This window comes from Lontra canadensis, unplaced genomic scaffold, assembly GCF_010015895.1.
Source record: "Lontra canadensis isolate GAN:19392208 unplaced genomic scaffold, GSC_riverotter_1.0 scaffold11, whole genome shotgun sequence".
NCBI lineage: Eukaryota > Metazoa > Chordata > Mammalia > Carnivora > Mustelidae > Lontra > Lontra canadensis.
In genome coordinates this window covers 3,181,938-3,206,133 of record NW_022631005.1, presented here as the reverse complement: position 1 = coordinate 3,206,133, position 24,196 = coordinate 3,181,938, and the positions used below count along the sequence as shown (strand labels likewise).

Sequence of the window (24,196 nt, the reverse complement as noted above, 5' to 3'; positions counted from 1 at the left end):
GAGACAATGTCTGGTTTATTTATTTAAACTTAATATCAATAATAACCTGAGACTCTTTTTTAAAATTACCATTGCTCTATAATCTTCAAAGATCTTTACAAAATTACCAACAAATTTTGGTATAACTATAAAAATACAGTATGAAATATTTCTGGTATGTCTTTTGGCTCTTGCCTCAGATTAAGTGTAAGTAAGTAGCCAATCTGCATGTGTAGGTTGAGCAGCAAATCACCATATTTTATTGAATCTAAGATGCAACTGACTGAAGGAAGCACCATTATTTCATGTTCCATTAAGAAATAAAAACAGTATGGCACCTAATTGATAACAAGATGTTTCCAATTTCAGAAGTATAAAAATGTGAAAAAAGGTGCATCTCAAAATCAATGAAATATGTCATTTTGTAAAATTCTAAACACTATTATATGTTTTATTCTCTTCTTTCACATAAATAAGGCATGATTTAGTCAAGCAAAGAAAACTTTATTTCTGCTACATATAACAACATATTGCTCTAAGAAACAACTATTATATTAGTTTTAGCACTGACGTGTGAATTCAAAAATACATGTCAACAATCCGTGCTCCCCAGACAAAACAATGTTGTGCACAGACTATCAGAGATATGAAAAAAAAAGCGGTCAACTGTCCACAGGGAGTGCGTCCAGTCACATTTTCAGTCAGTCAGCTGAGGATTATGTCATTATTTAGTCTTTGTTCTGTAGAAAGAACACAACAGAAGTATGAAAATCATCACCTGAAAGGAAACAGCTGTTGTATTTAGTATTCCTAAAACGTTAGGAATTTCCTTTATTTCAAAATAACCAACGTTATCTGCTTACTTAATCATAGAAGCCCCCAAATAAGCAAAACCAAACTTACTCAGAAGAATGATGCAAGCAGGTACTGAATTTCTGGAGGGAAAATGCTGTGAATTAATATAAAATCAGGATGCTCTGAAATACTAAAATTTTTATTTTCCTCAAATAGAAAGAGAAACATATTTTGTACAAACCCAATTCAAAATAGAACTCAATTACTTTCAAAGTTATATTCTTAGACCAGTTTCTTTCCCTATTTCAAAGGTATAGCTCACTTAATCCTAGGCCTATTTCTCAGAGACAAAAGGAACCAGCCTTTATGAGTGGTGCTTATGTCCCCTGAAATCAAGGAAACAAATAAAAAAAATGCTCCCCCCCAAAGAATTTCAATTGCCATAATCATGTAAAATTTGAGAAACTCTTTCATATTATTTTACTGAACCTTAAAGTAATACATTTATTTATGGGGTGCCTGGGTGGCTCAGTCATTGTCTGCCCTCAGCTCAGGTCATGATCTCAGAGTCCTGGGATCGACCCCACAAGCTCCCTGTTTAGCGGAAGCCTGCTTCTTCCTCTCCCACTCCCCCTGCTTGTGTTCTCTCTCTGGGTGTCTCTCTCTGTCAAATAAACAAATAAAATCTTTAAAAATAAATAAATAAATAAATAAATAAAACCATTTATGTAATATACCAACAAAGGAGGAGCATCTCATGAAGTCCATAGTAAAGAGAAAATCTACAGCAAAAATAAACTTGAAAAATGTCCTGCAACTTCCAAAACATTCAAAACCAATACAGCTGTTTATGTCCTACCATTTTTCAGCTAACCTGACCCAACTTTATCTTTGCTCTGAATAGGTACAACGGTTCAATAAAGGAAAAGAGGATAGATCAGTAGTTTAAGAACAGTCATGCTGAAGACTATGCACTTCCTCTAATGTAGGAACAGGATGAATGTATATCATTTTTACAGGGGAAAATGTGGTTATTATAAAGCTTCATTCTTACAGCACCAGCTGGCCATATTTTGTATCATTAAACTTTTAGTTTCTGACCATTTTGACAAGATGACATCTCAAAGATTCACTGAAATCACCAAGGCAAGAGTTTTAGCTCACACTTGCAAAACGTTATTGTATTTCATAAGGAATTCCAATTAATTTTCTCTCAATAATCCTATTAAAACAATCAGCCTCATAAAGGTGAAGAGATCTGCCCAATCACAGTCAGTTAAATGTTGACAGAATTCCAAGGCAGATCTTCTAATTTTTAAGTTTAATATTTTTGTACTATACAAATAATCACTAGGAAAGGCTCAACCACAGGAGTAATTCATGTATTTCCCCCATGTTAAGAACTTAGTATTACTGTCCTTTTTTAAAAACAAAGATTCTTTGAATAAAAGAATTGTTAGCTATATGTTAAAATATTCACAGACACCAACACATTTTAGCTATTTTAGAAGATAGCTTGTCTAACCAGAATTCAGGTCTTAAAATTTTATTTGTAAATGTAAAAAGACAGCTTTGTTTTAGGAAGGACTTGCTAATTCTTTATCATTGGCATTTTAATATCTGTACATTGTATGGGGTAATGGAAATGAGTTTTGTAACTAAATAAAACATTTCAAGATATTTCTAAATTAGGATTATTCATAATGGGCCCAACAGGCATTTCCTATTGCCAACTGCCTTCTAGGAAGGAGGAACTAATCACCTGACTTGCTCTATCAGAAAAAGGGTCATCACCAGTAAGGCTTGTGACAATTCATTCTGATACTTGCTAGTCGCCATAATTGGTCATAAAGAAAACGAAGGTAAAAGAAAATGGCTTTCAAGTCAGTAACTGCCAAGACAATCTTAAGGGCTTGCTGATCAGCAGTGGGCTTGGGAAGCTGGATGTGTGGGAAAAACTCTCAGCTGCCCCTGAAACTTAGAATTCACTGCCAGAACAAAAAAAGGGAAAAGAGTTGAACATTTCTACTTTAAAGAATGTTTCCCTCGGCCATGGAGGTATGTGTTGACTATCACAGAAAAAGAAATTTAAGTTTGGTTTCTGAAAACTAAAAGAAAAAGGAATTCATATGGCTGTATGTATTATTATAATAGACAAGAGTTTTTGGTAAATTGTCAGGGTTCCTTTTTTAATACATATATACATATAATAATACTTTCTGAATATGTGGTTTTAATTCACAAACTCACACATTCAAGTCCAGAGAAAAGCATTTAGGTTCAAAGGGTCCAAAAAGATATATTATTTGATACTGCTTTTTAGCCCTTTCACTAGTGAGATGTCAAAACACTCTTTATAAAGATTATTATAAATTACCTTAAGTTTTAACTCAAGACATTAATCCTTCAAGTTAAAAATCTTTAGAACTATTTCAATTTTGAGGTTAGCTAAACATATGGTAAAAAGTCAAATTCTTAATATTTAAGATATTCACAAACAAAAAAACCCACTGTTTAATTTTCTACATTAAAAGCTGACTTTATTTCATAGAAGGGCAAAAAATTCTCTCAGTAAACATCAAAGACATTTAAGTTTATAAAGTTCAAGTTTAAAAAATATATTGTGAAATTAACCCAACCCGTGGTTTTATTAGCCAACCTTTAAGTCACAATGCTTCTAACTGACAACTTCTAAATCCCTAAAAAGAAACTCCATACATATTCTTCCCAATGTGCTATTAAAATTCAGACTAAAAAGGGCTTACCTCAAAAATCAGTAAGTTCTTTGTCGTTTGTTAGATTCTTCTCTTGGGGAATCCGCCAGCATAACTTTAAGTCTGACTCCATTTAGGATCTTTCCATGTAAAGTAGTAATGGCATCATTGGCACTTATTCTATCTGCATATTTGGCATACCCCACGTTTTTTCCTGACACAAGGTAAACTTCGATTAGGTTACCAAAACGACTGAAAGGAAGTAAAAAAAAAAAAAATCAAATGAAATTGATAAAAATACAACCTGTTCAGTTCCACTCCTCTCCCCACATCCCATCAAGTCAATCTTCCTTCTCAAACATGTGCTCTATTAGTCAAGTTCTTTTCATTCTCACTCAGGTCTCTTTCCTCATTCAGCCTCATTATCTTTTCCTTGGAATGCTCTAAATTCCTCACTTGTTTCCCTGCCCTCTGGGCTTGTCCCTATCTAATCTATTATTTACCTTCCTAGTGATCTTTCCAAAACACAGATACGATCATTTCCATCCAGGGTAAGGACAAACTCCCCAACATAGCCTGTGGGCTTTTCCTAAGATGGGCCTTGTCTTTTCTCACTTCACCCTCCCTTTCAAATCCCATATTCTAAACATCTCCTTTCACATTCTCTCTTGCAGGAATAACCACCCCCACAACATCCTTTTTTCTCTAAGTTGTTTTATCTGTTTTAATTATACATTGCTTCTTAGAGCTTTAGAAGTAGATACTTCCCTTATGTATTTCATAGCCTGGATATTCCTTTTCACAACACCAACCTCACTAGGTTGTAGTATCCTACTTACTCATTTGTCTCCTACAGGAGATTAGCTCTCAGAGGACAAGAACTACTATGTCTAATTTACATCATATGTTTGGTTTACGCAATGTCTCTTGCACTTAGTATGACAACTGCCTGGCATAAAGGAAATGCTTAGGAAAAAAACTACATGAATCAGTTAAATAAAAGACAAAATATTTGAACTACTGGTATTTTGTGTGACTCTTCAATGAGCTTCCTATTTTTCAAAATTTGCTAACATTGTTATAAGGCAAATAGGAAAAAGACCAAAAAGAAATAAGAATAAAGGAGTTCTATTAAAAACACAAAAATAAACAAGACCCTTCCTTTATCTATATTTATTATGTACTCTTACTTATAATCAAATAATTGTTTATTCAATATAATCCTTAAGGATCCAACAGAGTGCTAACAAAATAGAAATGCTGTTTTCTATTTTGTTTCTATTTCTGATAGAAAATTATTTCTATAATTCAACTCTGTTCAGTTGAATTACAATCACAAAGGAAAAGTTATGTAAAAAGAATTCTACAGGGCAGGTCTACACAGATATGTATTTTCTATAAAGAAACAAATGATTTGTCCATTTTATGCATGCAACTTTTAAAAAACAATACTATGTTTTATATCTTCAAAACAAAATAACAGGAAATTCTGTGTGGAGACTTAAGATATATAAATAATAAAGAAGAGAGAGAAATGATCATATATTTTAAAAGGTGATATAAATAGGAATTTTTTAAACTGCAGTACAAATCATTTCTATCTGTTAAGTATTGGATATAGAAAGTTTCAAGTTTGTGAGAGGGCTTAAATGACTGGTTTAAATAAATTATATTATAAAACGTAACTTTGTGGAATTGAAATCTTACCAGAATATATCCTCTAATACATCTAAAGGTAAAGGATGAGGATTAAACACGATAAAAAGTCTTTCTTTCACAGGAGTTTCAGGAGGGGCTTTTTTTTTGCATGATGGAAGTACAACATCTGTCTGGATTTGAGGCAACTGTGATCCAGAATTTCCTCCAAATTGCTGTTGAAGAGTTAGGTACAAAATAAGAAAAAGAAAAACTGCACTGTAAGGATTTTAAGCCAAGAGCTAAAGAGATCTATATCATGACTTCTATGTGATCTTGTACTGTAGCTCTGAATAGTTTCTTAATAGGTAATAAACAAAGGCCACATTTACTTTATAACCTACTGATGTATCATAGAGGTTAAGTTCTCACGTACTTACCAGAAATTGCTGCTGACTTGGGTTATTCCACACCATTGATGCAAGCTGTGCTGCTACCATCTGCGTTGCCATTTTTCTAAGAAGACTAAAGAATAGAATTGATGATTTACAGAAAACCAGAAACATTCAGTTTCTTACCCGTAACTTGGTTTTGTGTGACTTCCTCACCCAAGAGGTCAACTGATTTCCATTCTTATTCTTCAAATCCTATCATGTACACCCAGAACCCTGCTTTAGACCCTCCTGAGATGGTACTTACTCTGTTGCATTACTCCCATCATCAATGAAGGAAACACCTATCCGATTCCCAGGAGGGTACTGAAACCCATGTAACTTGTATTTTGCATAAATAGCTGATGCTACATTGAAATACTGAACCACTCCATGACCTAAAACAAAGTAGAGAATATCAGGAGTTAAAAAGAAAAAAAGAGGGTACCTAAAGCCTGTCTTGCCACAAAATGAAGCAATAGAGAAATAGCCTGGTATCATACAACTAGTAAACACAGAGTCAAAGGGACCAGAAAACAAAGTTTTCTTATACATACGTACAACAACTATGTTCCTACAAAGTCTAAACCAGACTCTGGCAAAAATATAAACATATTTTAAGGAAAATGTTAATTCTTGGAGCAAGTTCTGCCCAATGAATTTAATTTTAAGATATGGGTGTTTCTTATATGATAGATATACCTAAAACCAGTTCTTCTTAAATTTTTATTCTTTGAAATCTGCTTTGAAATTTTAAAGTTTTCCCTATCATACTGAGCAGGAAATGAAATGAGGAGAATATACAGTCTGATAAGAACACACAGTCATCAGGCTCGCTGCAGTGCTAGCGAAAGGAAAAGTGATATTTATAAAAAAACAAAAGGTAGGGAACAGAGGCTCTCAAATTAGAAGTCACATATTTCACATTTCTTTGGAGAGCTTTCAGCTAAGGAGAAAGATTTCAATTCAGGAGGGTGATGCTGAAGTGGGGGGATAATTTTATACCAGAGTCCATATATGGATAGCCCAAGAGCTTATAACAGAACCAAAAGGTTTTCATAATATATAACCTTCACATATAATACAATATAATATAATATAGTATAATATATATAGACTATATAACCCATATATATAACACTTGGGGGAAACACTTGGGGGAAAACACTGCTATAATTTCATGTTCCTCTCTAAACTGAAGCACCCCAACATTTTAATGAAATTAAAATTCAGAAAGCAAAGGAACATATAAAACTAATTCAGACAGAACTCTATGATGATACCTCTATTAATAAAAAGATGTCCCAATAACACATACATTTTTTTTATCAGACACATTCAACCAGAGAAAATTACAGAAGGTAAAGGAACACATTTCAACATATCAGATAAAAGGGAAAGAAATACAAAACAAACAGAATTATACATAACAATGAATGTGCCAAAACCCACAAAGTGTGTGCCTTAGAATCAATACAGAATGATAGCCTAAGGCTGGGTTAGGGTTGGAGATGGTCCAAAGTAGGCTTAGATGGGCAGTTATACTAAAAGACTAGGGCTGGGTAGAGTAATAGTGAGTTAAGCGCATGTATCTGGGTAAAGAGTGGCACCATTCCAGGCCTACCAGCCCAGATGACTTGACTCACTTTTCTACTTCCCCTTACATCCATCACACCCTATAAGGACTAAATCGAGTCTATCCATAATACTAGAACAGATGCCAAATATGACCTCTCCATACTACCCCTCATCTCCAATTCTCTAAAGCAAACCAATAAGCTCCTGAGATTTCCCGAGTGCCTATCATGTGCCAGGACTTGCATTAGGTATTTTTACATACAGCATTCCTAATTCTTATCTAACCCTGACATAGAAGGTATTAATAATCCCCTTTTATAGATGAAGAGAGAGAGATTCAGAAGGGATAAGCAATTTGCCAAGTTCTCAGAGCTGCATGCCAGTGCTAGGATTTGCACCCGAGTCTGATGTGAAATGGAATGCCAACCATTTTCCATTATGCCACAATAACTCCATTTTTAAAAAGCCTTAAAAAAAAACTTAAAAAATTAAGAAGATGGTTAAGCCAACACTAGATATTAGGTTTAGTCAATTAACTAGTTAGTAAGTTCAAATGGCTGATATTAGAACCTTGCTTCAAATTTTTTTAAAAAAGATTTTACTTATTTATTTGAGAGAGAGAGAGAGAGGGAACAAGCTGGGGGAGAGAGAGGGAGAAGCAGACTCCCTACTAAGCAGAAGCCTGACATGGGGCTTGATACCAGAGTTCAAGACCTGAGCCAAAGGCAGATGCTTAACTAATGACTGAGCCACCCAGGCACCCCAGAGCCTTGCTTCAATTAAGACTGGGAAGAAGTAGAGAGAGAAGTAGAGCAATTAGATGCTTGAAATGAAGGGAAGGAGTTTCATTTTGGGTATAAAGTTTGGGAAAAAAAAAAAAAAAGAGAGAGAGACACTTAGGGATGACGAGGAAACTTCGAAGGGTTTCAGAACTTTGCCTAACACTGATCAGGAGGAGTACAGGGACCCCATTCTGAGGTATTTTGGTTATACAACTGGAAACAGAATGCCCTATTTTGTGGGAGTTAAAATATTTTTAAAAAATATGTGACATTGTATAAAGGAGATATATTCTCAGGGGTTTATTTGTTAAGGTATCACTGTATTAAAAGTTTAAAACAGAGAAAAAGAAAACAAAAAATTGTCATAGAAAGAGTATTTGACATAAAAAGCGCCACTGGAGAAAAGACATTTTAACAAAACACAGTATATTAAAAAATAATAGACATTATTTTACCGTAATTAGAATAAGGATCTCGTTGAACTTCACAGTATTCCAATCCTGGTACTATATCAAAAATACTGAAAAGCTGCTCTTCAGTGAAAGGAACTCTTGATACAACTGACAGGCGTTTGGAGATAGCTTCTTGGCCTCTGTTGTCATTCTTGTCAAAACCTGAAAACTCAGATTGTTGTTCTCCAACAATATAAAAAGAAAAGTACATCTTTCAAATTTCTATACATTCAAGAGTTCACGTAACATTTTAGGTTCAAGTAAGTAAGATGAGCTGTGACTAAGTCCATTGCATTTGACCAAGGCACTATATTTTGTAGCACGCTCTTGGCCATTAGCACTATCAGAAGGGACCGATGGTGTGAAAACTGACAAGTCTTCCCACTGTGATTTTGACACAGAAATATAAACAGAAATGTGTAGTATAACTTCAGAGGAATATGTTTAGTATGCAAACCTGCAAAATATGGCAAGTATTTTGCCTAAAACAAAGATTACGCTAAATAATATTTATAGGACTTACTTTTATCACTCACTTCTCCGTTTTGTTAACTTCTACGTTTGTCATTCCTTTCCTTTCTCTAGCCCTAATTTTAAAGCAGCAGTACCTTAGGGATAAAATCTTAGGACTCATACTGAAGGGTTATCAGTATAGGTCTTTCATACTTTTTGGTCCTTACAGAGGCAGAAGTTTGCTCAAAAAAACTGGTAGTGATATAGTTTAATATTTAGATAATACATAACTGACCATAGAAAACTATAATTGGAAATTATATAGAATTCTATAAACAATGCTTATATATTATATAATACACAATGCTTATATAATGTACAATTTCCAACTGGTTTTCTATGTTACACATAGCGTTAAATATGCAAGTGTTAAATATTAAGACCATGAGGAGTCATGACAAACTTTCCCAAAAAACCCCACATTAACTTTTATTCACTAAGTGAGACTTACAGACTACTGATAAAAGAATATTTCGTAAAACCTAAATCTGACTGTATATATTACATACACTATTAAAAGAAAGGAGAGCTTACTCACCAAATGGAAACATATTTACTCTAGGTTCATGTCCCAATGTCTCCTGCCTCATGTTACTATAATAGTCTTGTTCCAAGGATTCAGATGCTTTATTTTTAGGTTCAGCCAAGATTGCCCTAAAACCTGAAAAAGAGAATCTATGACTTTCAAAGTTCACAGCAAATTTAGCACACCTGCAAATATACTTTATTGCTGGTGCTTGACTTAGCTTTAGAACTATAATTGTACAAAACAAAATCTACACAAAGGCCATCTGTACCATACCTACTTCTTTGCTTTTTGGAAGATGGTAAAAAATAAATAAAAAGAGCAAGAATCTCAAGGTATGGTCAAGGCAGACATTGAAGATCAGTAGTTCTACCCTATCCTTTCCAGTCTCCTCCCTATTACAAATAACATCCTGGTTTGTTCCCCTGGCTCAATATCAAAATCCTATAGGGCTCTTCACGTTCAACCTGTCAGCAAGATTCTTCCTTTGAAATACACTTACAAGATGTTGTCTTTTACTCTAACTTCCCTGACTTTGTTTCTAAGTCAGATTCCCTTCAGTTAATTCCAACAACTCATTAACTGGTCTCTTTGCCTCTGGATCAAAGGTTTTAAGTAGGGGTTTGAAGATGAGCTTCAAAAAGTGGGAAGATTCCATGAACTCTCTGAAACTTTAAACAATACGCTTATGTATTATCAGAGCTTTCATCATATTATTCAGTGGCTCCAAAAAGGATAAAACCAAGTCACTCTGAATTCTTTCTCTGAAAATCCATCCCTGACACTGTGGTTAGAGCAACTATCCTGAAACAGTTATTTTTCTCCTTTTAAAGCAGTCTACAAGGGAATCCTGAGTTGAACTCTTCATAACCTCCCATATATGGTGCCAATGGACTTAATTAACTTTGTCTCCTAATTTCTCAATAGGATTAATTAGGCCTTATTCAGACTTTTGCCTTCACAGCATTAAGCAAAGACATGTTTATCCCCAGCTCTGTGCCTTTGTTAACACTGCTCTCACCTTCTGTCCTGTACTCTATACTAGATGTCAATCTTACCTCTAGAGGTGTTCTCATGTTCTCAATGCACTTGTTTCTCACCACTGCTGGACCATACCACACATTTTTGAACATTTTCTCATTTGGCTAATTTCTATTGAGTCTATTATAAATGGCAGTTTCTTTGATAGAGATCTCAATAAATCTTTACAGAGGGTCTATAACTGTACTAGGTATTAGGAATGAGAGAAACAGACAAATAAAACACTCCCTGCTTTCAAAGAGCCTTTTAAAAAAGTCTTCTATTATTCTCTAACTATTTTTTGCCTATTAGAGCTTGGCTACCCAATATAATTAAGTTCCTTAAAAGCTATATATTTATTCCCTTTGTATCTTTTTACTTTACATATTGCTGAGTATACCACAGGTACTCAATTAATGCTGGCTGGTTGAGAAATACAGAAGGATCTGAGAGGAAATTTTGATATGTACCTTAGGGTTATTTAAGAATTCTACTGATCAGCAGTAATTCTTTCCAGTACATATATATCTTTACAATATCCTAAAACCTACTAATTTAACTAATCCTTATTTCTAAAAGTCACTATAACTAGGAGTATGACAACAACGGATATTTTCCTTGGCTACTTTAAAATTCTTATTCTTCATTATATATAGCAGTAACAGCACAAAATCCAATTAATGTCACTCTAGCTCAAAATTAACCTAATATATATTTAGTTACCTATGTAGGCAAAATTTATACTAAGTCCCATCCTTAACCTTTATGTTTATTAGCATATACTTAATTCTGTTTAAGGTGTAGTTTAAATATGAACAAATATACCAGAAAACTTGAAGTTTTTTTAAATAAAGAAAAAAAAATTTTTTTAAAAGCTGGAAAGGGTAAGTCAATTTTTAAAAATTTTAAAGATTTTAAAAAATTTTTAATTACTATAGAAATAATAACCAAAATGTGCCAACAGTATTTTCACTTGCTAAATTAATGCAGTTGCTCATATTTCTCTTCAAGATAGTGCCTCAATGAAAGCTTAATCACAATCCCAAAATAATTTTCATCCTAGGTATATACATATATTTAAATTCGCATTGCTAGGATTAAATTAGCAAGTATGCTTATTAGTAAAACCGCATGTTAAATTCAGTTATTTAGAATAATTAAAAGTTTTTAAAAAGTTCTTAACATGTTAAATGAACACATCCTTACTTCGATCACAGTTTTCTATTGCTTGGGCAGCCTGTGATGGTTTTAAGTATCGAACATAGCCCAAACCTTTACTTTCTCCAGTTACTTTATTCTTAATAATGCTGCAATACTCGATATCTCCATACACCTATGAGAGTTAAAAGAAATGATCTTAGAGGAGTCAAAATCAATAACTGAACAGATTATTTCAGAACTTAAAATTTATTTGTGCCCCTTATTTGCAAGACTAGAAATCAGAATTAGAATTCACAGCCATTTTTAATAATAGAATCAAAATGTCACAAACTAATGAGGCACTAGAAAAAGAACCATACTAACAATATAAGTGAATAATAACATAACCAAAATAATGATTTTCATTTTCATTTGCTGAGCATTTGCTTTATATACATTACCTAATTGCTACAATAATCCCTCAAGGATATATGTGTAATATGTATGTATGTATAGATATACACATACATAATATTTATGTATACACTAATATATATATTATACTATTTATTTCACAGACAAAGAAACTAGGTCTTTGAGAAATCAAATAATTTGCCTATGTCATGGAGGGCGAGTAAGAATGTGTAAATGGTTTTGAAAGCTTCAAAGTCTTGGTCAGTGGTGATTACAAACTGGAATTGAACCTTCTATATCCAAATTTTTGCTCAGTCCCTTTTTTATTTATTTATTTATTTATTAAAGATTTTATTTATTTATTTGACAGAGATCACAAGTAGGCAGAAAGGCAGGCAGAGAGGAAGGGGGAAGCAGGCTCCCTGCCGGGGAGCAGGGCTCAATCCCAGAATCCTGGGATCATGACCTGAGCTGAAGGCAGAAGCTTTAACCCACTGAGCCACCCAGGCGCACCTGCTCAGTGCCTTATTAACTGAGCAGTTTAGTTATCCTCTCTGTGCCTATCTCTTTACCTGCTAAACGGGGCTAAAAGTTGTACCTACTTCAAAGGGTTATCTTAAGAGTTAAATGAAGGGCACCAGGGTGGCTCAGTTGTTAAGCGTCTGCCTTTAGCTAAGAGTTAAATGAACTAATAGACCTAAAGTGTTTGGGATACACTAAACATTAGCTACAGCTGTTTGCCTTCTCACAAGATGTAACTGTGTACTCCTTTAAAGAGGAGCTTCTCAAAGTATATCACTAAAACACTGGTATGCTCATAAAGTCAATTCTATGGAGAAATATGGGATATAAATTCTTAGTGTTTATTATTTATTTTTTAAAAGATTTTATTTATTTATTGTTTAGAGAGAGACTGCGTGTGTGTGAGCAGGGAAGGGGCAGAGAGAGGGTGAGAGAAAATGTCCAGCAGACTCCGAGCTGAATGAGGAGCCTAACGCAGGGCTCCAACTCACGAACTGGAGATCATGACTCAAGCCAAAGTCAAGAGTCAGATGCTTAACCAAATGAGCCACCCGGGTGCCCCCTTAGTGTTTATTATTTATTTTATAAAATTCTCATGTAACCAATTAACAACTTAATTATTATACATTTGGATAAAAATGTCATATTTGTTCACTCAGAAAAAGGTAAAAAGTTCTTACTATTGGAGGAAGTTTGGAATATATACATTTGGTAGCTGTTATTTTTTCAACTCTTGGGGTAGGACAGAGAAAGTTTGGAAATTACTTTTTACTATTTGTTTCTTTTCTTTCTTGCTTGTTGCCTACCTGATTCATAGTATTGGGAAACTTAGTAGAAAAAGGATAAAAAATTACAACTCAAAATAATTTAAGAATTGATTTTTAATAATTTTTGTGGAAGTATATCATGTATATAAAAGTCAATGGCTAAAAAGAGATGTAAAATTATCTTTAAATTTCACTGAATATAATCTTGCTATATGGTTCAGAGCTGTAGTTTTTTTCCCTTTAAATAGAACTCCTTCAGGGGCGTCTGGGTGGCTCAGATGGTTAAAGGTCTGCAGCTCAGGTCATGATCTCTAGGTCCTGGGATTGAGCCCCATGCTGCGTTCCCAGCTCAGCGGGGATCTGCTTCTCTCTCTCCCGCTGCCTCTCCCCCTGCTTGTGTCCTCTCTCCCTCTCTCTCTCTCAAATGAATAAATAAAATCTTTAAAAATAAATAAAATAAATAAATAAAACTCCTCCTAAGGCTTAATTTTAGGACTAATACTCCATAAAGGATGAGCCCTTCTGTGAGTAAGTACATCAACATGCCATAGGCTTAGAATAAATACTAGATAGTACGGTTCACACACTCAGGCTTACTTGACTCCCCTCTACGTGAGAGCAACAGAGTGGTGAGAGGGTACTTTGAAAGTGTAAAGACCAAGAGCAGCTTCCAGATTCAGACAGCCTGGGTTTAAATCTTTGTCCACCACCTATTGGGTATGTGACCTAATTTAAAACTCCAGGCTTTATACTTTATTTTCCTGAATCCGTGTTTTCCTTAAAGGGGGAGAAAACACCATCATTTATATTTTCCACTTTTTTGTGTTTTTTTTTTTTTAGTTTATTCTAGGTTTAATATTTTAAAACTAGATGGAAATAGATGACTTAAAAAGTTATTTAATTCTCTAGCATCAATCTAATGACCTAACACAAACAGCACTTAAGATTTAGTAAACATACAACCAATTTAGGATTCTAAGTTACCACAGATGCTAGTTGATTAGAAAACATAAGTACCTTAAATTTTTCCCGTAGATCTTCTTCTGTGTAGGACTTTGGTATCATAACGAATATTCTTGTGAGTTCTTCATCTTCAACATCGCGATGACTTCCAGATGATCTGGACTGAGCAATGAAAACCTAAGAAACAAAATCCCCCAAATAACAGTTAACTGTTTTCCTATTTCTTAGGTACACTTACTTCATTATTATTATGAGATTCATGTTAGGATAAACACAATGTAATAGGATTTTGTCAAAAGTTTTTTTAAAGTAATCTTTACTGCAATGGGTTTTTTTTTTCTTTTTTTGCAGTGTTTTTTTTAAATTTTTTTTTTTAATGAGATAATACCAATGTCTGCATTGTTTTTTCCAAATGTATTTTACTTTTGCACTTTGGTTTACCAAGAGCAAGTCAGTGCACTGAAAAAGAATGTGCACTCTGCAATAGCTGACTATAGTGTCCAATACTATATAAATGCCAACTACAGTGATTAAAGTGTTAAGTATCACATCTTTACTGATTTTGTCTAGTTGTTCCATCAGATACTAAGAGAGGAGTATGAAAACCTGATTGCAAATTTTTCTTTCTCCTCTTAGTTCTATACAATAATGCTTCTTGTATTTTGAAGCTGTATTATTGGCTTCATAAACATGTGGGATCATTATGTACTTCTGTCATTTTTATTCCCATGAGTATAAAAACCTGATTGCAAACCTGTCATTTTTATTCCCATGAGTATAAAAACCTGATTTTATTCCCAGGAGTATAAAAACCTGATTGCAAATTTTTCTTTCTCCTCTTAGTTCTATACAATAATGCTTCTTGTATTTTGAAGCTGTATTATTGGCTTCATAAACATGTGGGATCATTATGTACTTCTGACTGTCATTTTTATTCCCATGAAATTGCCCTATCTGTTAATACTTCTTGTGTTGAACACCATTTTATATGACATCACACAAGCTTTTTCTATCCTTTCACTTTCAACCACTTTGTATCTTTATACTTTACAGCCTTGAAAATACCTGGCGGGTAGCTGGGGAAGGTGAGGGATCCAAGAATGGACTTTTTGAAATCTTTCATTGCCAAAAGGATTAGTGTTAAAAACAAAAATACCCGGAAAGTTGAGAACAATCATAAATAAACAAAAATTCCTGGAAATCAAAAAGGGTTTTGGGTAGAAAGAATTTAGCCTATTGAAAACAATGGCCATATCACAAAATGAGAGTTCGGGCCTGTGATCCATCATGCACTTACATCATGTACTTACATGCCCTATCTGCTAATACTTCTTGTGTTGAACACCATTTTATATGACATCACACAAGCTTTTTCTATCCTTTCACTTTCAACCACTTTGTATCTTTATACTTTACATGCCTCTTTTAAACAGTACTTAGTTTGGTCTTTCTTTTTTTAAATAAATCCTGATAATCTCTGCCTTTAATTGGCATGTTTAGTCTACTTATGTTTAATATAATTATTGATATAATTGGGTTTAAGTCTAGAATGTAATTATTTTTAATTGTTTTCTTTTTAATATGAACCTTTAAAAAAGGTAGTATAATCATATTCTGGATAATCTCAGTGATCAAGTGATTTATGTGAGCAAGAAAATGCACCAGACTACCTGAGGCTCCATTTTCTACTATTAGCAATTTACTTTTACTGAAACATCATCTGTGACATTAGATTACTCAGATTATTATTACTTGGATTATGATATGAGATTATTACTTATTATTTTATAAAATTGTTACAGTTTTATATTATCCTAAAGGAATGTTAAAATCTCTAATTAGGATTGTAGATTTATTTATAGAGCTATAAGGATAACAATTTTAATGACCAGTTTTGTTTTTTATTACTTGAAGACATGTAATAAAATTAACATAAATCACCACAAGAAGCCCTTAAGGTGTCTTTTTTCTTCTTCTACTTTAAAGGGGGAGTGGGGGCTGTATACCATTGAAATGGAATTCCAGAGGCAGCAACCCAGAGGACTGAGAACTTATAAAAGTCATGAGATTTCAAAAGTACTGAAACAGAAGATTGTATATTTGCTTAGAAAACAGCTGTCGTAAAGGTGTAGCACCTTTTTTACAAGATATAGCTGGAGACATATTCCTAAATAAGAGTCTACTGTTACTCCCTCAATAAACTTATGCTATATGCCAAGCAGTGTATGAGGTATTAGTAATACAGTACTAAGCAATACAAAAATGACCCACTAGAAAGTCCGTCTAGGGGATCTATCACTAGTGAATGATCAATAGAAAAATGAAATAGGAAACCTTTATGAATATAAGAAGAAACAGGGAAAAGAAAGAGTCTCAAGTAAGATTTGAGACCAGAGGTGTCATCAGATCACAAACTTCTAAATTTTAGAAGACTGGAGTGTTTCAAATTTCCAATAAGGCAGGCAGTGTCTGAGAAGAACACATGTATAATTAACCACTGAATGGAGATTTCTCCTGAGAGTTCATGTTCACACTACAAGCTCTAAATAAGAGGCTTTCTTCCAGAGCTGAAGATAATGTTGTTGGTCGCAGAATAATTCTTACTTAGCCAGTCTTCTGGCTGTAGGCCTAGGGCTATAATTTTCTTATGTGTCTTACAGATCGTTTGGAACTTTGCAAAAGCAAACTACACGAGAGAAGTTGAAGCTGAATTAATTTAACTCAAGTACAGAAGAAACAAAAACAAACACAAGTAAAAAGCTACAATCCAGTGGAAGACAGACCCAAGCTGAACCCACTGAAAATGAACTTAGACTGCCTAGCTCGGTCCTGCACTGCAACAAACTTCTGGCTTCTGAGTTGACCAAAATGTGAAAAAACAACTTAAACTTTAGTTATTTTGGGGAATAACTTCTCTGTGGCTAAAAGGGAGGGTACATTTCAGGGCTGGGACTTTCACTTCTCTTGCAGGAATTTAATCAAGAAAAGGGAATTATATAGGTTTAAGATTTGGGGCATTTTTTTGGATTGTCCACAGACCTCTGTGGTTATACTCAAAGTACAAAAACCCTCTCTGGCTAATTTAATTAGGAGATACAAATTATCAATCTAGGACAGGAGTCAGCAAACCATAGCCTCCTGTTTCTCTATAGCCCATGATCTAAAAATTGTTTTTACATTTTATTTATTTATTTATTTATCTATTTTTAAAAGATTTTATTTACTTATTTGACTGAGAGAGAGAGACAGCGAGAGAAGGAACACAAGCAGGGGGAGTTGCAGAAAGAGTAGCAGGTCTCCTGCTGAGCAGGGAGCCTGATATGATGTGGGGCTCGATGCAGGGCTCGATCCAGGACCCTGTGATCACGAACTGAGGCGAAGGCAGACGCCCAACGACTGAGCCACCCAGGCGCCCCTGTTTTTACATTTTTAAAGGGCTGTTAAGAACAACGAATAGGTTGGGGTGCCTGGGTGGCTCAGTGGGTTAAAGTCTCTGCCTTCGGCTCAGGTCATGATTCCGGGGTTCTGGGATCGAGCCCCACATCAGGCTCTCCGCTCAGCGGGGAGCCTGCTTCCCCCTTCTCTCTGCCTACTTGTGATCTCTGTCAAATAAATAAATAAAATCTTTAGGAAAAAAACAAACAAACAACAAATAGGTCACAGAGACTGTATGTGGCTCACAACGCCTAAAATATTTACTATCTGTCCTCTTACATAAAAACTTTGTCAACCCCTGATCTACCATATGCTGTGGACTTACGATAAATTTTATTAATGACCTGTTCTACTCCATTTCAGAGAGTTGGGGAAGTGGAAATAAAGGGAATGTCTATGGTCTACTGTAATGCTGATATACTCTTTTGTGGATGGAGGGATAGGCAAGACCTCCGGAGACTGATGTTTCTCTCAGTATTTCACTTGTGTAAGTCAATATTAATAATATTCTTACCAGTTTTCTGTAGTAAATGGGAGGAAGAAAAGGAAAAAAACGTCAAGGGAGAAGGGAATTTTGTGGAAGTCTCCAACAGAATTACAGGACAGGTGAGCATACTGTTGAAGTAACTGTCAGAGCCTCAGAATCGGGTCCGGAACTGAGTTCACAGCCAGTAAGGAATGATACTGTGGCTACTACTGACCATAAGAATATACTGAGGGCCTATCTTTTGCCAAGCACTGTGCTAAAAGCATAGATTAAGTCAAGTAACTCTCAAAAATCAGCCTTCCTGCCACTTGCCAGTCATCTTAATTTTACACAAGTTTAAGTGCTGAAACAATATAAATACCTCCAGGGTGAACTAAAAGTATATAAAGAAGCATTTAGTAACAATACAACCATACCACCATCACGATGATTTGGCCCTGCTTAAGGCAGGTTACTTTGGTTGCTTTCAAAGAAAAGTGGCAATAACAAAACGAAAGGTATTACTACTTTCACAAAGAGGGCTTAGTTAAGATCTTAAAAAACACAACAGTGTGACAAACACGCAATAGCAGCAGTTATAGTCACCTTCAAACACTATTTACATGTACCCTTTCGTCTGGTACTGGGCAAACGCCCAACACCAGAGAGGCCACAGTTTAACACACTTTTATCAAGTGGTTAAGCTCAGTAATAACCTGAAGAATAGCAAAAAAATAAAAAAATTAAAAACAAAAACACCCGTGTTTATGGAAACGGGGTTATAAGACTGGAGCTTCAGGAGTGGGCGGTGGAGTCCAGGGCTCCGGAGTAGTGACAGCGCGAGTGGGGGCAGATCCAGTCACTGCAGCTCTGCTGCCCAAGTTGTCGTTCTTCCCGCACCGCCCAAACCCCCGCACCGCCCAAACCCCCGCACCCCTGTTGCGAACGCCATCCTCCCGCCCCTGGAAGGCCAGGTGCTGCCCAGGCCACCCCAGGGAGCGGATGCATTACTTCGACCCCACGCTGACACAGCCTCAGGCGCGGGAGGCCCCACCCCTACCCACTAGCGCGAGGACCCCCAACCCGGGCACCAGCACCTTGATGGGCTTGGTGTCGTTGGGGCTGAGGCACTGGCCGTGCATTTCCTCCATGGCCCTGCAGGCCTGCGAGCTGCGGGCAAACTTGACGAAGGCGATGCCCTTGGACTCCTTAGTGTGCTTGTCCCGCACCACCCAGATGTCCTGGATCTCGCCGAAGGGCGAGAAGCGCTCCCTCAGCACCGACTCAGGCGTGTACTTGCTGATCACCAGGAAGATGCGGCTGTTGGGCGGCTCGTCCAGGCTGTCCACGCCCGGACGGAAGCCTCCGCCGCTCGCACAGCTGCCTGCTTCGTCCATGGCGCTCCGCCCCGGCGCGGGAGCCAGGTGCGGGTCCCCTTAAGGTCTCCTCGCTGCCACCGGGCCCGCCACCGCCGCTCCCGCACAGCCAGCCGTTGCGGGTCCGGCGCTCCGCTTCCGGAAGACGCGAGTCGGGCGCCGGACCAGCGTCTGGTACCAGCTTCCGGGGAGCGGCCTGCAGCGCCCCCTAGCGATGCGGGGTGTGGGGAGGTCGATCTGGTCAGGGAGCCCAATCTCTCGGAAAGGAGGCTCACATGTCAGGGGTGCCATCCGCATTGCTTGTGGCCAGAACAGCCCTGTCTGGTGCACAGGCTTTCCCAGCGCTGGCTTTATTCCCACCCCTAGAGCCCAAGCATTCTTCCCCCAAAACTTGCCATCTTGCTTATGAGCTGAGTAGAAGACAACTATAGGATAAAGTTAAAAACCCTATAGTCTTATTTGAGATCATCTAATTCGAGCCTCATTTGTTGAGAAAATTGATATGAGGAAATCGAGGCCTCTGGAATGCCAAAGACAGTAAGGATACAAATAACAGAGCCAAAACCAGAACCAGGTCCGTCTGCTGATGTGCTCAACTCCCACAAGCACCCCTGGGGATTTGAGGGCTGAAATGGACTGCTCAGCTATAGGGACTTTCCCACAGGTCAGTGGGAAACCTAGCAGAAATCCAGAAACAAGATCTGGATTTTGTAGTGGAGTTGGAATAAAATGAAAAGTGTGAAACTGAATGTGGTCCAGGAGCAGAACTCTTTGAATGCTCAAGTCCAGGTTGCTAAGATTAGGGTTGTTTTGAGCTTAAACATGTAAGTACTATTTATTGTGTGCCAATTGTGTGTCAGCTCTGTCTAAGGAGCTAGATACACCATAAGGAAAAGAAAAAACATGTTCCCTGTCCTCCTAGAGCTTTCTTCTATTGTGGAAAAATTACATGTAAATATATAGTGCAAAATAATGTCGGATTGTGTTAAGTGGTTTTGCCACTGAACTGTGTGAGTTTAGATAAGTTACTTCATATTTCCAACTTCAGTTTCCTCAGCTGCAAGGAGAAATAATATTGCCTACTAAATGGGGTAGTTATTAAGCTCAGTTAATTCATCCATTTATTTAAGGACCGAATGTTTCTGTCTACTGTGTGCTGGGCACTGTGCTTTACTCAAGTGATATGGTATTAAACTAAATGATCCTTCTCTTTCTCTTATGAAGTTAATAGATTAGGTTTATATACTTAGGATTTTATGAAATAATATATATGGAGCTCATAGCTTAAGGATCAGATGAGCTAATATGTGTACAATGGCACGATGGAGATGAATTTTCTTGTTCCCTTTGACCAGGGTATCCACTATCCCACTTTTTATATTGTATACTTGTATGATAGCAACTAAGAGTCAGGGATTGTGGGTTCTCACTCTGGCTTTAGCACAAAAGATTGTGATAATTTTTCCTCACATTACATCCTGTATCTGTAAAGTAAGGACTCTGTTTACCCTGGATCTTAGCAAGTTAAAGAAGTACCTTGTTTTAATTTTCCACTTTTCTTTATGTTACCCAAACCAATCAAAGTGAATAAAAACAATGTGGCAGTGTTAATAATTTTATTGCTGTGAGAATCTGAAGCTTCTAGCAACACTATTTGCACACCAGTGCCATCTAGTGGAAAATGTATAATTTTCTTGCACTGTAGAGACTGGGCAACTTTTATTCTTCGTCAAACAAAATTACTGATTGATAGCCTGAAAATTTGAGGCTGATGTTTAGAGCAGTTAATTTCTTTTCTTAAAGAAGAGAGAAAAGATTGCATGAAACAAAATCAGTACAGAAATATTGGGAAATGCTGGGAAAGCAAAATTTCTTTATAACTCAGTCATGTGAAATACCACATATGAAAGGAAAATAAGAAATTTGCTTTCTCTAATGACTTTATGACTTCTCCGTCTAGTTATTTTAAACAGCTTCCTTGAGACACAATTCATATTTCATACAATTCATCTATTTATGTTCAGTTAAATGGCTTTTAATATGTTCACAGCATTGTGCAACTATCACCACAATCAGTTGTAGAACACTTTTAATAAATGAATAATGACAGTTTTGCCATGTGCCAAATCATATAAAATCACATTTGAACATGAATTACATGTAGCTAAAACAGCTGAAAATTCTGAGGTTTGAAACAATGATTATAAATCAGTGTTATATTAGAGAAAAGATGTGCTGTGCATTTGCAGATTAAATTTTTTCAAGGCTTTACAACATGTAGCCTATAATGCACAATTGTTTAAATGATAAGCACTTTTGTTGATTTCACATGAAATCCAGTTTTCCCTTGATGCTTTTCTTCCAAAATTCTTATAAATTTCTTTTTTTAAAGAAGAGATGATATTGTAACTTATTTTTGAAATGCAAAGAGAAAATAATAAATTTTTGTCATTGTTTTCCAAAATTTCTTTAACTATGATATAATTACAATGATATTTACTGGCTATCAATATTAGTCTTCATATATTATATTTCAGTAAAAATGTTTTTCCTTATTTGAAATTTTTAAATAGGCTTTACCACTGATATTTACTGGTAATCAATTAGTAATTTTCAGGTTGTTCTGTATGAATAAGGTCCAGAATGTCCATTTTTCTCAGCTGTAAGGCTACGAGCTACTGTGAATGCATTCAATGCACCTACACTGGCATGTGGTAGGCACTAGAGAAATGGTAGTCTCCTTCCTTTACTTGAGTTTACATGTTTTTGTTTGAGTTTGAGAATAATATTTAACACCTGATTCTTGCTCCCTCCCAAAACCTGGTCCTTTTCATTCAACTTTTTTTTTAAAGATTTTATTTATTTATTTGAGAGAGAGAGAGAGCGCACAAGCAGGAGGAGTGTCAGAGGGAGAGGGACAAACAGGCTCCCTGCTGAACAGGGAGCCCAACTTGGAGCTCTATTCCAAGACTTTGGGATCATGGCCTGAGCCAAAGGCAGCTGTTAACCAACTGAGCCACCCAGGCACCCACGCTTTTCATTCAACTTGATGACATATGTCTTTTATTTTTATTTATTTATTTTTAAAGATTTTATTTATTTATTTGACAGAGAGAGATCACAGGTAGGCAGAGAGAGAGGAGGGAGCAGGCTCCCCACTGAGCAGAGAGCACGGACGTGGGGCTCCATCCCAGGACCCTCGGATCATGACCTGAGTTGAAGGCAGAGGCTTTAACCCACTGAGCCACCCAGGCGCCCCGATATATGTCTTTTAAATATGTTGATCATAGAACAGTTTCATAGGTATCTCTTAGAATAGCTTCAATCATCTCGTAATCGTGGCTATTTAAATTAAAATAAAAATTAATTAAAATTGACTATAAAATAATAAAAATTTCTGTTACTCAGTTGTATTAGTTACACTTCAAGTACTCAAAGTTACTTTTGTCTAGTAGACAGTGCCCACGCAGAACAATTCAATCATTTCAATCATAAAAGTATATGGGACAGACCTCTGGAGAACTTGACTGTGGTAAACTTCCCACTTACCTAACACACAAAATTTTGTCACTATTACAAGTACTTTGTTGAACAATTAAAAATTTTTTTTAATATTCCAATTTCTCTGTCTCCTTACCACATATGTCTCACTGAAGTTATTATGTAACCACAGGTAAGCAAATTTCCTTTCTCATGGTTTCCTAAATACAAATTTAAGTTTGACCTGTCTGTCTTTAAAACTCTCATCTTCTTGTAGCTTTTTCAGTCCTTCCCTCCACATCTCCCTTCTTGCTCCTTCAGTTCTAATTCTCTTTGTTTCTAGTCATACTTCACTGGGCTTTTATTTATTTATTTATTTATTTTGGCAATTAACAAGCAGCTTTCAACCTTGCTGTCAGTTCTTATATTATTGTATTTTTTTCTAATGTAGCTAATTTATAATGATTTAACTTTTTAAAAAAGATTTTATGTATTTATTTGACAGAGAGAGACACAGTGAGAGAGGAAACACAAGCAGGGGGAGTATGAGAGGGAGAAGCAGGCTTCCCACTGAGCAGGGAGCCCATGCAGAGCTCCATCCCGGGACCGTGGGATCATGACCTGAGCCACCCAGGCACCCCATAATGATTTAACTTTTTTTTTTTTTTTAAGATTTTATTTATTTATTTGACAGAGAGAGATCACAAGTAGGCAGAGAGGCAGGTAGAGAGAGGGAGGGAAGCAGGCTCCCTGCTAAGCAGAGAGCCTGACTGGGGGCTGGATCCCAGGACCCTGGGATCATGACCTGAGCTGAAGGCAGAGGCCTAATCCACTGAGCTACACAGGCACCCCAATGTCTCTAAATCTTGTCCCAACTGAATTGTAACTCAGAAAATTGGAGCTGAAGTTCAGTGTTTGTCCAAGTTGCTTGGCACAGTGCCTTGCCCATCCTATTTGTTTTATTCTTTTGTTGACATGATATGATTCCTAAAAACACATGCTAATGGACCATTCATAAAACGTTGAGTTCCTGCTTCAAGCCAGAAATGGGACGCGCGGTCAATACGCATAGATAATTTAGCTCTTTGGTCAGGCAAAATCTAAACAAAAGATGCTCCTGGGGCTGCTGTGTTCAAAGGACGTTCACTTAGTCACGTTTCCATTCAGCCTGCAACTGCCCAGCAAGTCCGTCTTCAAGCTCCTGCGAG

At 36.2% G+C, this 24,196-nt stretch overlaps 1 protein-coding gene across 5 annotated transcripts; it reads right to left on the bottom strand.

Moving 5' to 3' along the window:
• Positions 1-208: 208 nt before the first annotated feature.
• RBM45 (RNA binding motif protein 45) lies at positions 209-19,672 on the bottom strand. Of its 5 annotated transcripts, none has more exons than XR_004382480.1 (11): positions 19,230-19,672; positions 14,286-14,408; positions 11,632-11,758; positions 9,418-9,540; positions 8,370-8,555; positions 5,823-5,952; positions 5,564-5,648; positions 5,196-5,359; positions 3,540-3,740; positions 883-928; positions 209-719 (listed from the first exon to the last, which is right to left on the bottom strand). XR_004382480.1 is itself a non-coding variant. In XM_032855998.1 (11 exons), the coding sequence occupies exons 1-9, from the start codon at positions 19,527-19,529 to the stop codon at positions 3,548-3,550; spliced, it is 1,431 nt and encodes a 476-aa protein (XP_032711889.1). In that variant the 5' UTR covers positions 19,530-19,672; the 3' UTR covers positions 209-719; positions 883-913; positions 3,540-3,547. The 5 variants fall into 5 exon arrangements, 4 of the variants coding, with proteins under 4 accessions (XP_032711889.1, XP_032711888.1, XP_032711890.1 ...); XM_032855998.1 differs by having other exon boundaries at positions 883-913; XM_032855997.1 differs by lacking the exon at positions 883-928.
• Between the last annotated feature and the right edge of the window lie 4,524 nt (positions 19,673-24,196).

Bases quoted from the DNA above. Each gene is read 5' to 3' on its own strand.
- RBM45 (XM_032855998.1), bottom strand. From the start codon at position 19,529: ATGGACGAAGCAGGCAGCTGTGCGAGCGGCGGAGGCTTCCGTCCGGGC. The intron at 8,556-9,417 runs GTGAGTAAGCTC...CTTTTTATATTG, and splicing joins AGTAAATATGTTTCCATTTG to TTGGAGAACAACAATCTGAG. The intron at 3,741-5,195 runs GTAAGATTTCAA...ACTTCCTTTCAG, and splicing joins GTATTAGAGGATATATTCTG to TCGTTTTGGTAACCTAATCG.